Raw genomic sequence first — 12899 nt, forward strand, 5'->3', positions numbered from 1 at the left:
AATATGTAAGAAACGCTTTCACGTCACTTCGGATGATAATAAATATTGCCATGTGTAATAAACTCCGATAATACAAGAAATCATTCATATTTAATTTCTCGCCCCTAGCGGAAAAAATGACATGATCATATAGTATACATAGTACAAGATATACAGTTAAATTGTGTACATTCGAGATATGTAATTCATTACGGATTACACGAAAACGTCCGAAATGTATTAACATCGTCCATAATTTTCAAATTAGCAGTGAAACATTGTATTGATAAGCGACATCTAACCGCGTGATATTTATTATCAATTATCAATTTAAAATTACAAAGCTTATAAAACTTTAATGCGGACACCGAGACTGAAAAAATCATTACTAAAATTATTAATTATCTCTAAAATTAATAATATTCCTCTCAATTATTCTCATGAAAAAGAAAATTCCTATAGTATGTTTCTTGCAATATTTCGGAGAAAATGTTTTATAGTAAGTACACCGTTGTGCGAAAATATAAATGAAACTTCAAGTTAAGTCAATGATCGAATAACATAAATCGCGACCGAATATGTACCAACTGATCCACGATACTTGCGTTATACAATTATAATATTCGTAATTTCCATAATACATATAATACAATGCAAATCTTCCAAACTTATTTTTATGTTACGTGAAAATAAACCTACTTTTTCAAAAGTATTAATGCTTTTGATACGTGTCTCTAAGAAATTTCGATTAATCATTAGGATTTATACCCATTTTATTAATTCTCTAAAATTCTATCTTTTAAGATCTGTAAGATCAGTAAGTTTGCGACAATGACAAATGATGAAATGAGATATAAAATATGAAATTGAGAAAAAATTGTTATTAATGTTTTTTAATTTAAGTAATTTCGTATTATATGCATTTCGATTTCGTGTAATCCGTTTACACAAATTAGACATACAATTTTGTACAATTTGATATCAACAATTTTCGCGACAAAATATATCATTCGGTATATAATTCATAACTATATCATTATTATTATGCATATTTTTGCATTATTATTGTACAATTTTGTGCAAGTAAATTTGTACAAAAAAGTAAATTGTAAAATTTATTTACATAATAAAATTGTACAATAATGAATCTGTAAAGTAAATAAATTTTTCCCACCCGAAATTATCCCCCAATCCTACCTACCACATTCTTACGCTTATCCGTTGCATAAAAATGTGCAATAAATCTACCAAGCAAATCAATTGTTTTATTCATCGAATTATCCCCCAATCCTACCTACCCGTGTAGTCACATATTCATTTTCCTACCTGAAATTTTCTTAAATTTCCTACCTAAATTATCATACTAATTAAATTTCCCTTTATTGCCGAAAATTACAGCCCCATATCCCTATCTCGTACTCTTGGTTAATCATTTTCCTATCTACCCGATATTTATCTGGTTTTTATCCGTATTTCTCCCTACGTACATAATATTCCCACCTTATCATTAATTTACTTTTAGAGCGCGGTTATCTGAAATTTTAGAAGACCGAATTTCATTTTAAATCGCGACCGTTTGGGAGTTTTAATTGGGATTTTAATTTACGCGGAATATAGAGAGGTTTTATTTAACTCGAGACGGCATCTTTCCGTCTTCGATTACGTGCAATCGCACGTTGTTATATGTACACCACTTGTGTACTTCGTTGTCTTTCTTCTGGCCAGACAAACTCACCTTTTTCTGGCCAATACTCTGGCTTTACGTAGCCAGAAATCGACAGCAAGGAGATATACTCCTTCTGCTGCCAGCTGATCACAGGCAGCAATAAGCGTAAGATTCTACGCTTTTGTACGATGCGCGAAACACGAACGCGTCGCGAAGGGGTCATCAAGTTAATTGAATCAGTTACGTACAAAACGAACAATAAAAATAATAATTACATCACGAATTTCTTCTTTACACGCGATTATTCGCAATTAAAATATGTGTCCAAAAATTAAAATATATAACCGATTAGAAAAAAATTCTCTATCTCGACAGCGTTTTAATTCGAAGAAATCGCGATTCTAAACTTTACACAAAACTTTTAAACTCGATAAAAAACAACGAAACTTTAATTTCGAAATTAATGAATAAAAATTGCTAGACGCGTCATCCGATTTAATCTAAGGGACATGGGCGTATTTTCGTCGATTCGAACGATTCGTTTCTGAATCTCATCTCAAAAGCATGCAGAGATGAAAAATTCAGATGAATGACGTGAGATCCGAAAGGGATAATATAAATTTCCCAATTAGAATTATTAAATTTAATAAAAATTTCTCTTCGTAAACTATTAAAATTATTTATCACGTAATATGTTATACCGTGTCTCTAAATTTAAAACTCAAGTATTTTGAAGCGACTGGAAACCGATCTATTTTAAAATCATTTGTAGAAAAAACAAGTCTTCTCTTTCGTAATAAAACGAATATTGGATCTCACGTCATATTTTCTACTAACTGGTACAATCCAGTTATCAACTACTACATATAAGTTGTAACAGTTTAGGCTAAAGTTAGTGCGTTAAAGTAGGTAATAATGATACAGTAACCAAAGCATCTTTCATGAAAAATAAATTAATAACTTGTATGAAATATATTATGCTAAAATATTTGTTGTAATTTAATTATTACAATACAAACGTATATAAGTAAATTAAAAATACTACTTTGAAAGGAATATTTATCTATTCCATTTCTGCACTAACTTATATAAAATTTGATCCTGGACAAAAGATTATTATTTCATTCTCCATTTTACTATAAAGTTTAAAGTTTATAAACTTTATAGTAAAATGGAGAATGAAATGATAGAAGTAATAATAAATAACATGTCTTATAAATAACAATATACAAACTTTTCATACTTATTTCCTGTGGATCACAACATATTATACATATTATGTATGAATACCATGAGTAAACTTAAGTAACAGCAGTAACTTTAAAAGTCTATATCTCAATTGTTATAATTTTCTTCCTTTGTCACTATATTTGCGAAGAATAACGTATAATGTATACATGTACTGAATAAAATAAACTTTGATTGACTGAATAACATTGTTAATTAAAATAATTAATAAATATAACATATTCTCATGGTATTCTCAATTTTTCCTTTGTACGTAGTGTGTGCAAGAGTACGTTCTCGTATACACACTAAGTTAGGCAACAAAAGATATATAATTGTAAAATCCAGGATTAAATTTCTCCTAATCTGTTTTAACTTATCAATTTAAAGGTAACGGATGCTCGAAATGCTTTATATTTCTATTTGCTATCTTTACAGTATTAACAAGTGCATATATGCATCATTAGTATGTATATTCAACTAATCTACAACAGATCCGTTACCTCAATAATAAAAATTAATTCATCACTCACCAACACTGACGCGCAACTGCGGAGTTATAACTGCAACGTCGCTACGATGATTCTGTAATGCACAAACAAACATAAAATTAATATTCAAATAATGTTAAAAAAGCAAAGCTTCAAAATATATTTCTTACGCGTAATGAACCTTCTAGTCAATAAAATATTTATACTGAAATTATTAAACGTCTCGAATTACTTCTTTCTCCTAATTATTAAGTTATGCAATATGACTCGAAAAGAAACGGCGAAGAAGGTCGCGATTGCGCAAAATAAAGGATAAGTACCGCAAGGTTGCTCCGCCGATGCATGATGCCCTTGCTCAGGCCGCCTCCTCCTCCACTCAGGCTGTCCTCTAGGATGGCCGGCCACTAACACTAATACTGACACTAACACTATCACTCACTCGCGCACTCGGTCCTCTTCCTCCTTTCACGAACAGTCTGAGATAAATTGTCAATCGACACGGAACGCGACGACGCACGAAAAAAACGGCCACATTCAAATCCAGATACGGCGGAGCGAGCAACCGGCCGCGAATGGCGCACCGAAACACTTCGCAATTCCAGTATCTTCGTCTCGACGGCTCCGCCTCGAGTGAATCGCGCGACACATCCACTCTTCGTCCTTTTTCTCGCAATCGATCAATGTCTCTCGATCCGTAACCGACACAGCCGCTACGCACTCGTTCCGACAAACTTGATACACTCGCGAATCGTTGCGCGCGTAACCGTGAAAGGTTAGGTATTGTATACGACTTACGTTTCTCTCTGCTTTGCCCTACGTCTACGACTGAGACAGACTTAACTGTTTACGGATCTGCCATCAGCCTAACACTCACTCGCGCACTTGGTCCTCTTCCTCCTTTCGCGAACAATCGGCAATCAATTACGACTACGTTCAACGAGAGACTCATTGCAGCTTCGTCCCGCGCAAGCTACTCGCACGAAACAGAAATGGAAACGGAAGTAGAAGACGCGAGTTACCGTTTCACCGCACAAAATGCACGCGGAACGACGAATATCGATTAACTGTCAATTTCACGCACGGCGTCTTCAAGATCTCTCACTTTCACACGAGATTTGTGTTCATTATTGCACGCACTGCGCGAGGAATGATATTCGCGAGAAATCGACACGAGTTCACGGAAACCTCACAAAATGGGAGACACGGAAGTCCGCGCGAGTAATTAAAGACCAGGATTCGGATCTGTCTCGCCTCAAATCACTTATTTCTCACAAATAAACTCACTCGCCGAACACGGAAATACTCGCGAACCGCCAAATACGTACGGAAGGGAAGGCTAGGGGGGAGACACGGCGGGTCGGAAAGTCCAGCGACGGCGTCCGGCGTCGGCGTCCAGCGTTTATCACATTTAGCGACGATGTCCCGCTCGTTGCCGGTTGCCGCGAGAAGAAACGGAATGTTCGGCACACATTCAGTTCGCGAATCACCGTAATCGAACTTCGTTTCACGCGCGAGAAAGAAATCCGCGCGAGCTACGGAGGCGGGCGTGAACACGTACTAACCGAAATCGCCTAGTGCGCGCTACGCGCGGTCGAGCCGCCGACCGCCGCACGACGAGCCGCGGCGCGCGATTGGACGCGCGCGCAGCGAGCCCCCCGGATCCAGCCAGTCGCGCTCGCCGGCTCACGGCCGGCGGCGGCTCGAGCCGCCGCACCGTCGCGTGCCCTTGGCCGTACATCGAGTAACGTAAATAACGTTTTTATTACATTCCACTTCAGTTAACGCGTGATTCTCAATTGTTTTTTCTTCGGCGTTTCAACGTACGTGCCGAGGTGAATTAGGAGTCAGTCGCCCGCGGGATCTCGAGTCGATAGGACGTGTTTCGTGCGACGCACGGCCGGTCGAGCCGCCGAACGCCATTCTCTCCGGACAAAGCTTCCCTGCGAATCAACCAATCGTTCTAGAAGTTTGTCGGCCGGCGGCGCAACTGAACGCGCGCTTCCAACGCATTCTCGAGACTCGGAAACGACCTACGGTTATTACCTTCCGCGTCGGCTGGTGCGCGATCGTCTATTGTGTCTCGTTCGGCGTTTCAACGTATGTACGTGCCGAGGTGAAACGGGAGTCACTCGCTCGAGGAATCTCTAGTCGATAAGACGGATTTCGTGCGAGCCGCCGAGTGCCATTCTCTCCGCGCATCGGCCAATCGCATTCGACGTCTCTCAGCCGGCGGTGTAACTGAGCGAGCACGGCGAGCAAATCTGAACGGATTCTCAAGACTCTGAAACAACGTTCGTTACCTTCCGCGCCGGTTATCAAGTGATACTGTGGATTCTTTTTTCGTTCGGCATTCGACGTACCTGTGCGACGAAGTGACTCGGCGCCGGCGGCCGGTTAATTCGCCCGAAGATTCTCGAGCGGACAGGAAGCGTCCGCGAGTTACTCGCCGCGTTGTGACATTTTCCGCGTGTGGTTGGCACCAATGTTCCTCTTTCCGCGGGAAGCGTTGATTACGCGCGCAACGATTCGCGAGTTTATCAAGTTTGTCGGAACGAATGCGTAGCGGCTGTGTCGGTTACGGATCGAGAGACATTGATCGATTGCGAGAAAAAGGACGAAGAGTGGATGTGTCGCGCGATTCACTCGAGGCGGAGCCGTCGAGACGAAGATACTGGAATTGCGAAGTATTCCGTTGCGCCATTCGCGGCCGGTTGCTCGCCGTGCCTGAATTTGAATATGGCCGTTTTTCTCATGCGTCGTGCGCGTTTCGTGTCGATTGACAATTTATCTCAGACTGTTCGCGAAAGGAGGAAGAGGACCGAGTGCGCGAGTGAGTGTTAATGTTAGTGTCAGTGTTAGTGTTAGTGGCCTGCCATCCGAGAGGACAGCCTGAGTGGAGGAGGAGGAGGCCTGAGCAAGGGCATCATGCATCGGCGGAGCAACCTTGCGGTACTTATCCTTTATTTTACGCAATCGCGACCTTTTTCGCCGTTTCTTTTCGAGTCATATTGCATAACTTAATAATTAGGAGAAAGAATTAATTCGAGATTTTATTAAAGTTCGTTCCCGTGAATTTTTTCGAAAGACGTTTAATAATTTCAGTATAAATATTTTATTGACTAGAAGGTTCATTACGCGTAAGAAATATATTTTGAAACTTTGCTTTTTTAACATTATTTGAATATTAATTTTATGTTTGTTTGTGCATTACAGAATCATCGTAGCGACGTTGCAGTTATAACTCCGCAGTTGCGCGTCAGTGTTGGTGAGTGATGAATTAATTTTTATTATTGAGGTAACGGATCTGTTGTAGATTAGTTGAATATACATACTAATGATGCATATATGCACTTGTTAATACTGTAAAGATAGCAAATAGAAATATAAAGCATTTCGAGCATCCGTTACCTTCAAATTGATAAGTTAAAACAGATTAGGAGAAATTTAATCCTGGATTTTACAATTATATATCTTTTGTTGCCTAACTTAGTGTGTATACGAGAACGTACTCTTGCACACACTACGTACAAAGGAAAAATTGAGAATACCATGAGAATATGTTATATTTATTAATTATTTTAATTAACAATGTTATTCAGTCAATCAAAGTTTATTTTATTCAGTACATGTGTACATTACGTTATTCTTCGCAAATATAGTGACAGAGGAAGAAAATTATAACAATTGAGATATAGACTTTTAAAGTTACTGCTGTTACTTAAGTTTACTCATGGTATTCATACATAATATGTATAATATGTTGTGATCCACAGGAAATAAGTATGAAAAGTTTGTATATTGTTATTTATAAGACATGTTATTTATTATTACTTCTATCATTTCATTCTCCATTTTACTATAAAGTTTAAAGTTTATAAACTTTATAGTAAAATGGAGAATGAAATAATAATCTTTTGTCCAGGATTAAATTTTATATAAGTTAGTGCAGAAATGGAATAGATAAATATTCCTTTCAAAGTAGTATTTTTAATTTACTTATATACGTTTGTATTGTAATAATTAAATTACAACAAATATTTTAGCATAATATATTTCATACAAGTTATTAATTTATTTTTCATGAAAGATACTTATGGTTACTGTATCATTATTACCTACTTTAACGCACTAACTTTAGCCTAAACTGTTACAACTTATATGTAGTAGTTGATAGCTGGGTTGTACCAGTTAGTAGTAAATATGACGTGAGATCCAATATTCATTTTATTACGAAAGAGAAGACTTGTTTTTTCTACAAATTATTTTAAAATAGATCGGTTTCCAGTCGCTTAAAAATACTTGAGTTTTAAATTTAGAGACACGGTATAACATATTACGTGATAAATAATTTTAATAGTTTACGAAGAGAAATTTTTATTTTTAATAATTCTAATTGGGAAATTTATATTATCCCTTTCGGATCTCACTTCATTCATCTGAATTTTTCATCTCTGCATGCTTTTGAGATGAGATTCAGAAACGAATCGTTCGAATCGACGAAAATACGCCCATGTCCCTTAGATTAAATCGGATGACGCGTCTAGCAATTTTTATTCATTAATTTCGAAATTAAAGTTTCGTTGTTTTTTATCGAGTTTAAAAGTTTTGTGTAAAGTTTAGAATCGCGATTTCTTCGAATTAAAACGCTGTCGAGATAGAGAATTTTTTTTCTAATCGGTTATATATTTTAATTTTTGGACACATATTTTAATTGCGAATAATCGCGTGTAAAGAATAAATTCGTGATGTAATTATTATTTTTATTGCTCATTGTTCGTTTTGTACGTAACTGATTCAATTAACTTGATGACCCCTTCGCGACGCGTTCGTGCTTCGCGCATCGTACAAAAGCGTAGAATCTTACGCTTATTGCTGCCTGTGATCAGCTGGCAGCAGGAGTATATCTCCTTGCTGTCGATTTCTGGCTACGTAAAGCCAGAGTATTGGCCAGAAAAAGGTGAGTTTGTCTGGCCAGAAGAAAGACAACGAAGTACACAAGTGGTGTACATATAACAACGTGCGATTGCACGTAATCGAAGACGGAAAGATGCCGTCTCGAGTTAAATAAAACCTCTCTATATTCCGCGTAAATTAAAATCCCAATTAAAACTCCCAAACGGTCGCGATTTAAAATCAAAGTCGGTCTTCTAAAATTTCAGGTAACCGCGCTCTAAAAGTAAATTAATGATAAGGTGGAAATATTATGTACGTAGGGAGAAATACGGGTAAAAACCAGATAAATATCGGGTAGATAGGAAAATGATTAACAAGAGTACGAGATAGGGATATGGGGCTGTAATTTTCGGCAATAAAGGGAAATTTAATTAGTATGATAATTTAGGTAGGAAATTTAAGAAATTTTCAGGTAGGAAAATGAATATGTGACTACACGGGTAGGTAGGATTGGGGGATAATTCGATGAATAAAACAATTGATTTAGTTGGTAGATTTATTGCACATTTTTATGCAACGGATAAGCGTAAGAATGTGGTAGGTAGGATTGGAGGATAATTTCGGGTGGGAAAATTTATTTACTTTACAGATTTATTATTGTACAATTTTATGTAAATAAATTTTACAATTTACTTTTTTGTACAAGTTTACTTGCACAAAATTGTACAATAATAATGCAAAAATATGCATAATAATAATGATATAGTTATGAATTATACACGAAATGATATATTTTGTCGCGAAAATTGTTTATATCAAATTGTACAAAATTGTATGTCTAATTTGTGTAAACGGATTACACGAAGTTTCATTTATATTTTCGCACAACGATGTACTTACTATAAAACATTTTCTCCGAAATATTGCAAGAAACATACTATAGGAATTTTCTTTTTCATGAGAATAATTGAGAGAAATATTATTAATTTTAGGGATAATTAATCATTTTAGTAATGATTTTTTCAGTCTCGGTGTCCGCATTAAAGTTTTATAAGCTTTGTAATTTTAACTGATAATTGATAATAAATATCACGCGATTGGATGTCGCTTATCAATATAATGTTACACTGCTAATTTGGAAATTATGGACGATGTTAATACATTTCGGACGTTTTCGTGTAATCCGGAACGAATATCTCGAATGTACACAATTTAACTGTATATCTTATACTATGTATACTATGTAATTATGTCATACTAATGTCAAATATTGTTACACGAAATAAACAGAAAACGTATACGATAATACGGAATTAGCAAAATTAGTTCGTTGAAAAAATGGCCAAATTTTTATCATTTTTATAATTTTTTTAGCACATTCAACGGTTTTCATTCTTTGTCCGACATTTCGAATAAAGTTACAGAAATTACAGCCAATTATAAATTTTATATAAATGTGAAAACGGGAAGGTTTAAAAATCAACGATCAAATAATATTTTCTGCAATATATTTTATATTTCTAGATATAGTTTTTGATCATCTTCTTCCCGCTTTCTTTCCACGCGCTCTCGGGGACTTCTTCCTTTCATTTCTCTCGGGCTGCTTCTGAGCTTAACACGTGTAATTCTTTAGAATGGACATACATGTAATGTTTTCGTGGTCGACGACTGCAGTCGACGTAAACTTCTGAGAGTTTCGAGGTATGTGTGAAGCTGGCATCTCATTTCGTGGAAAATCACGAATTGTTGAGAGTTCTGACTTCCTTTCTAATAGTTCTAGAGTTCTGATACATTAAACACATAGTTCTGGCTTTTAAGACAAAAAAATTGAAAAGTGCAAACTGATTTGCTAACTTCACGCTGCAAATCACTTTGTCCCGGGATGATTTCTTAATTATTTCAGCTAGGATTTTTATCGCATGAGAGTTCTACAATAGTTCTAGAAAGAGTTCTGGCGAAAAAACATAGTTTTTATAATTAACAAAATTTTTATCACTTTACAAATATATCCTCATGGAGACAAAGGTGATTTGCTGTCCGAAAGGACAGAGTTCTGGCTTTATTAAAATAGTTCTCGCGTAGTTCCGAACATATTTTAGTATTTTTTAAACAGTTCTATGCAGTGGAAGCAATAAATAATTTTTTTTAAATTAATATTGCCCGAAAACTGTCTTTAAGGCAGGTAGAGATAATTTGCTGTCCGATATGACGGAGTTCTGGCTTTATACAAATAGTTCTTGCGTAAAAAAACGCTTAAATATGTTCGAAACTATGCGTTATTTAAAGGAGAGGAACAAAAAGTAATTTGTATAATTCAAAATGCCTTTTTTTCTGGCATCTATTAATTTTATTTTGGTCAGATTTATTATATTTGTAGCATTTTTAACACTCATACTGCATATCAATTAGAAATAAATCTGAATTTAAAACAAATCTATACTGACAGCATTTCTACTTCAAAAGACTTGTTGCGTTTCGCAAATATTAAAAATTTTATATTAAATTTTTAAATAGAAACTTGTTAATATGAACAAAGAAATTAATTAACAAATAAAAGAATACAAATTGCTAGACACGATGCAAGAAATCCAAGACTCATAGTGTCATCAATTCGAGATCACATTTCAAAAGCACCCAGATCTATTTGTTTTCCATTGTCCTGTTACCACAGAGTACACTTCTTGTTCGGGTTCATTCCCTTTCCTGCCGGGCAATTGTAAGCCCTGGAAAATTCAGGGAAATTCGAATAACTGCCTCGTATTCTCGTTTCTGGCATGGGATGCTCGTCCAGCTGGAGCAATCGTGTTTGCTCTGGCGTGGCATTTTGGCAGAACGCCTGAAAAAAGGATTAAATTGTTGATAACATTTTCGATTCTTATCGATCGTCTGTCAAATATTTTTTTTATGCAATACTTTCACGTTGCGACACTTACCTGCGCGAAGCCCATAAAGAATATCTGATCGTCGCTGTACTCCTCTAATCCTTGCAATCGTAATTTAGGCTCGTTCAGTCTCGCCCTTCTGTTCTGGTACGCATGATACGCAGCTACGAGACCAGCAGAATCGCCGATGTTTTCTCCTAGCGTCAATCGCCCATTTACCTGCGAATTTCCGACATTCAGTGGAAAATTAGTGTGACCAAGAATAAAAAAGATTTTAAACAACGCAAAATTCGAACAGATTCAAGCAAAATTGTATGAAACATCTAATACAAAAATTATGAAACTTTAAACGACGTTGAAAGTACGTGAAAAGTCAATGATGAGATTTAAGGCTTGTTTTCTATTGCTGCACTGTTGAACTAGTGCAGTAAGCTAGAATGATAAAAAATATGCTTGTCTTACTCTAATTTGTCGCACTAGTTCGCCAGTGTAGTAACAAAAAACAAGCCTTTAATCTAAAAAATAAAGATCAGAATCGACCTTTGCTGAATATGATCGTTATAATTTTGTTTCCGACAAACTTACAATATATATTTTATAATATAATGAATGATATAAAAAGATATAATTTAATTCCATCTTTTAGATGTTCAATGAATTAAAATTTCCTTCTTTTGCGCGACTACTTACGTGAACATTTGATTCTTCCAAGCCTGGTACCACATAACTGTTATACTGATCGACAAAGCATTGTGCTAAGTTTTCATATTTATTGATAGTATCTTGCGTCCACCATTCTACGGCATTACCGTTTTTATCGTATTTGCGACCTGCAAAATATTTATTATGCAAACGGTGTTACACGATATTTCGTCAAAACTGTCAACCCAAAATTACCAAGATTGTCGAAGCCATGGTTTATTTCGTGTCCGACAACAACTCCTAGCGCTCCGTAATTCAAGAATCTGACGAAAAATCACATAAATTAGAAGGGAAACAATTACATAAACCAAAACATTATAAAATTGCAAAAAATAACGTTGACAATGAAATATTGAATAAAATTTCTTTTCCTAAATAGTATTACATACAATGTGATATAATATGTGGATCTATTTCAATGGAACTTATTAATTCTTAAAAACAATAATATAATTATATTAATTAAATCATATTATGTCACATCGTTCACTTAAATACTTACGCTGGACGGTTTCTATCATATATAGGATTTTGCGTTATGGCAGCAGGAATAACTAGAAAAGGCAAGTTAAATAGATAACAATACAATTCGGATTATCAAAACTCTGAAAAAAAATACAAATGTTCTTAAGACTCACCAATTTCGTTGCTAGGTGGATTATAATAAGCGTTTACTTCTGTGGGTTCCATAAGCCATCTGTTAAAATGTAGTGCTGTTATGTTAATTTCATGTATGGTTTTAGCGTAACTGTTTTACGTTTTGCAGTAAAAATATTTTTTATTATAATTATTGAAGGAAGATTATGGAGTTCTTACTCGTTTTTGTCGACAGGTTTTCGCAGTTTGCCTAAAACTTGCTTGAGTTGGAATTTAAACACATTTAACACACTCTTGAGATATTCCGAAGTGATAGTTAACTGAAACAGATGCGTACGATTTTTTTCTTAACACACGCGACAATAAAATCAAAATTAAAATTTCTACAATAGAACTATTGAAAGAGAGAAAAAGAGAGAGAGAGAGAGAGAGAGAGAGAGAGAGAGAGAGAGAGAGAGAGAG

The 12899-nt window shown here is 35.6% G+C and overlaps 1 protein-coding gene across 1 annotated transcript in view; it reads right to left on the bottom strand.

Moving 5' to 3' along the window:
- Window positions 1-10606: 10606 nt before the first annotated feature.
- The window catches only part of LOC105566662 (endothelin-converting enzyme 1-like), a 6563-nt gene continuing 4270 nt past the window's right edge, over window positions 10607-12899 (bottom strand). Inside the window, exons 12-18 of the mRNA XM_012020845.1 lie at window positions 12657-12757; window positions 12479-12537; window positions 12343-12394; window positions 12036-12103; window positions 11829-11968; window positions 11190-11357; window positions 10607-11092 (exon numbers count right to left, since the gene is read on the bottom strand). Of these exons, the coding sequence (XP_011876235.1) occupies window positions 10919-11092; window positions 11190-11357; window positions 11829-11968; window positions 12036-12103; window positions 12343-12394; window positions 12479-12537; window positions 12657-12757 (762 nt within the window). The 3' untranslated portion in view covers window positions 10607-10918. The remainder of the gene's footprint in view (window positions 11093-11189; window positions 11358-11828; window positions 11969-12035; window positions 12104-12342; window positions 12395-12478; window positions 12538-12656; window positions 12758-12899) is intronic.

This window comes from Vollenhovia emeryi, unplaced genomic scaffold (genome assembly GCF_000949405.1).
Source record: "Vollenhovia emeryi isolate VEMERY1.0 unplaced genomic scaffold, V.emery_V1.0 DF939143.1, whole genome shotgun sequence".
NCBI classification, from domain to species: Eukaryota; Metazoa; Arthropoda; class Insecta; order Hymenoptera; family Formicidae; genus Vollenhovia; species Vollenhovia emeryi.